The sequence below is a fragment of the Alligator sinensis genome, unplaced genomic scaffold (genome assembly GCF_000455745.1).
Source record: "Alligator sinensis unplaced genomic scaffold, ASM45574v1 scaffold1703_1, whole genome shotgun sequence".
Classification (NCBI taxonomy): Eukaryota; Metazoa; Chordata; order Crocodylia; family Alligatoridae; genus Alligator; species Alligator sinensis.
The window spans coordinates 13,129-16,324 of NW_005843635.1; the positions used below are offsets into that span (position 1 = coordinate 13,129).

A 3,196-nucleotide genomic window follows, 5' to 3' on the forward strand; every position below is an offset into this window, starting at 1 on the left:
ACCAGTCTCCTTGGTATTTATTCCAGATTCTTTTTATGACCCCATCAATGATCCAGTTTTTAGCCTATAGGAAGAACCACAAAAAATTTCTCATATTTCAAACATGGATCTTTAATTAAATATTTTGGGATGTAAAGTAATGCAATGTAATGTAATATAATATTTAATTTTGGGGAAGGAAATTGAACTGATGCACAAGCTATTTTGAACTGATTCCTTTCTGTAAGAATATATTGAGCAATATTACAGGATGGACATGTTAATTCAAATCCTCACTACCTGTGTTTACAATGATGCAATGTTCTTTGATACTTTTTGAATTACAGAAAGATGAGATTTACAGGAGTTGCTTATTTCTTTCCATATTGCAATAAATATTGATCACAAAATAATGATTCTGTTATAGGTGTTTATATACTAGAGTGATGGGAAAATGAATGTGTCCTAGGAATAGAAAAACCCAGTAGACTAAATCTGGAAGATTTTCTGGCTCAAGAGATCAAAATTCTTTCCTTTTGGAACCGTTCTCTCAACTACATAAGACTGATGAAGGTAAGTCATTGTTTCCTATGGTTTTCCAGTTACAGAGGTTTAGATTTTGAGAAAAATGTAGGTTTTACTACCAACACCACCACTCTTCTATTTACTTTTCTTTATCTGATTTCAGTTAGGATTTTTACATAAAGGTCAGAGTAAATGCTTCTTCCTGTATTGTTTCAAATACTAGCATCAATAATAACATGTATTAATTTTAGCAGAAAAACTATTAAAATGTGATGAGCATAATATGTAAATGTATTGATAATTTCATGAATTAGTTGAACATTCTGTCTTTAATTAAAGTGGAATGTTCCTTTTATTAAAGGTCTAGTTTATAAAGCTTTCCTAATGGTAGAATGAGCAGCAGTTTACAGGATGACATGTAAGCATTGAAATCCTGGTTGTACAGACATCACACTATTTATATAACATTAATTGAGCTATAATTCATTGAAAGTCACAGATAAGGATTGGTTTTTGGGGTTTTTTTTGCTTATCTCGCTCAAATGTTCATGTCTAGTTCTTTTGAATCCATCCTCTAGCAAGAGTATACAAGGTTTGTTCTGTTTGTTTAATGTGTCTCACAAGAATGAATTGCATAGAGATTGGGATTTCAAAGATAATTATTTGGTCACCTGAAAGCCACCAACCTGTTTGAGACTTGCACCCTGTTACCTGCATTGAGAGAAGCAAGAGGCTCCACTATCATCCATGAAGCTGAACATGTGGCCAAGCTTTGCCAGATCCAGACCACAATACAAATGTCTTTATTAAATTGTCTAAGTGTCTCCCACATTTCTCAAGCTACCCTATGGACGTGCCACAGTTGTTAAAGGGCATCTAGCAGACGCTTTGACGTGCCTGATCTTTTGTATCCTTTTCACATCTGTGGCTGCCTGTACACATGCTCATTCATGTTCTCATTGGAACGCATAGATGTGGACTTGATTAAGGGTCCCTAAGGCCTTCCTGATGAAACTGTGCTAAGGGGGACTAGCAGACAAAGAGAGTCTGACTTGGCAGCAAAGTGCTGAAGGCACTGTCCCAAAGGGAAGCTAGTCTGATTTCTGCTGCCACTGCTGTTTCCCCTGCTTGGAGCAGACAGCCCTTTTCCAAATGGGGCACAAATCTGGCATCACTAGTTTTATCCAGTACAAAACATGTACATCCTCTCAGCTTTCTCTCTTTATTTCCTTCAGGACCAACCAAGAGCAGTGCAAGTGGAGAGGCAAAATGCAACAGAATTTATTCTGCTGGGACTGCTGAATCACAGCAAAGTCCACATGTTCTTCCTTGCTCTGATTTTGCTTGCCTTCATTACCGCTGTGTCTGGGAATGCTCTCCTCATGTTTCTAATCCAGGTGACTCCCTCCCTTCACACCCCCATGTACTTTTTCCTCAGCCAACTGGCCTTCATAGACATCGCCTCCTTCTGCCAGTCATGTCTTACGACAGGTATGTAGCCATTTGCAAACCCTTGCACTACCCTGTCCTCCTGAGCAGACAAGTCTGCCTGGGCCTGACAGCCATAGTATGGTTTTGTGCTCTCTTAAATGCCTTAATTCATACCGTTTATGCGATGAGTCTGCCCTACCGTGGCTCAAAATATATTGACCACTTCTTCTGTGAGATTCCTCCCCTTCTCAAATTGTCCTGCTCCGACACCTCCACCTATGAGACTGTGGTGTTTCTTAATAGCAGTATTTTGCTCCTTATCCCTTTTTCCATTATACTAGCCTCTTACGCTCGAATCCTGGCTGCAATCCTAAGGATGAAGTCAACCACAGGACAGCAGAAGGCTCTGGCCACTTGCTCCTCACACCTGACAGTGGTGGGGCTGTTCTATGGGGCAGCAATGTTCACGTACATGAAACCCAATTCTTACCACTCAACACGGCAAGACAAGATTGTGCCTGTGTTTTACTCCATTGTCACCCCCGTTCTGAATCCTGTCATATACAGCCTGAGAAACAGGGATGTTTTAGGGGCCCTTAGGAAACTCGTTGGAAAACACAGAGTCCTCCACTAGAATTGATAGTATCCATAGTTTGCTGTTATGTAAACGGTTTGATCAAAGCCAGGAGAACAGACTGAAACATTCAGAAATTTACGGTTTCTTTTTTCTAAGATCTCTGCCTTAACTCTGTCCTTCTGCAAATCACAGGCATTCAGACTCCTCTATCATTCGATCCTTTTGGAAAAGCCTCCAGCCCCTGTTAGAGGAGATTTAACCAGATTATTGCAAGACTATGGGTGATTGAAGAACCTGTGTAGCCCATATCCTGCAAAAGGCTGAAATCTTCTTGCAAGAAATAGGTCAAGTGTTTAAATGGACACATGTCCAGAAGTCACCTTTCCAGGTGGAATTGGGCCTGAATCTTCTTACCCTCATCAGTTTAAAACCAATTAAACTCCACAGAGCTCATCAGTATAGTCCTTGGGAGAAAAAAAAAATAGTGAGAGCTCCATTTAATACACCCCCTATAGACCCCTAAGTAGGTCTATACATTTTGTTGGAATGAAATGAATTGTGTTAATGCATTGGATCACTAAAAAAGGAAAGAGAAAAGAGGAGGAAGCTCCCTAACTTTACATCCATAATGAGACTTTGAACATAGAGAAAGTGAAAAGGAAAGGGTTTATTTCTCTGTACCTG

At 39.7% G+C, this 3,196-nt stretch overlaps 1 protein-coding gene across 1 annotated transcript; it reads left to right on the plus strand.

The window, feature by feature from the left end:
* The first annotated feature begins 546 nt into the window (after positions 1 to 546).
* Positions 547 to 2,569, plus strand: LOC102373705 (olfactory receptor 56-like). Its single transcript, XM_025195602.1, is given in 3 exon segments — positions 547 to 552; positions 1,740 to 1,965; positions 1,968 to 2,569. Coding segments are annotated over 3 exon segments (834 nt in total).
* The last annotated feature ends 627 nt before the right edge of the window (positions 2,570 to 3,196 follow it).